This window comes from Penaeus monodon, chromosome 30 (assembly GCF_015228065.2).
Source record: "Penaeus monodon isolate SGIC_2016 chromosome 30, NSTDA_Pmon_1, whole genome shotgun sequence".
Taxonomy (NCBI): Eukaryota; Metazoa; Arthropoda; class Malacostraca; order Decapoda; family Penaeidae; genus Penaeus; species Penaeus monodon.
Genome location: NC_051415.1, coordinates 603,342 through 603,711, shown reverse-complemented (window position 1 = coordinate 603,711; position 370 = coordinate 603,342). Strand labels below are relative to the sequence as shown.

Below are 370 nucleotides of genomic sequence, written 5' to 3'. Positions count from 1 at the left end.
CCTTGCTAAATATGTTTTTTTGAATGTTTCAATAACTTCCTTATTCCTGTTAATGTAGACAGACACAGGGGTTTAGTCAACTTCCTTTCTACAATTAGCTAATGTTTTATTGCGTACCATGAGTATCTAAAACTGCTTGAATAACATACGGTATGTGATTTCTGTAAGTAATTTCCATTTCATCTCCCAGGAGAAGAAAAGTATAATTAAATATTTTACTACCACATCATGGTATATTACATGTGCCAAAGCTGTAAAATGTTGTGATGGGAGAAACAGAAGTAATCTTTTATACTTTATACAAGGTTCTACAAATATTGTATGATGAGATGTGCTCATTACTGAAAATTAACTTTCTTGCCAGTATCAC

The 370-nt window shown here is 31.6% G+C and overlaps 1 protein-coding gene across 1 annotated transcript in view; it reads left to right on the top strand.

Annotated features, from left to right (window-relative positions):
- The window catches only part of LOC119592255, a 2,575-nt gene extending 2,499 nt beyond the window's left edge, over positions 1 to 76 (top strand). The window contains 1 exon segment of the mRNA XM_037941085.1: positions 59 to 76. Coding sequence (XP_037797013.1) covers positions 59 to 76 — 18 coding nt within the window.
- Positions 77 to 370: the final 294 nt, after the last annotated feature.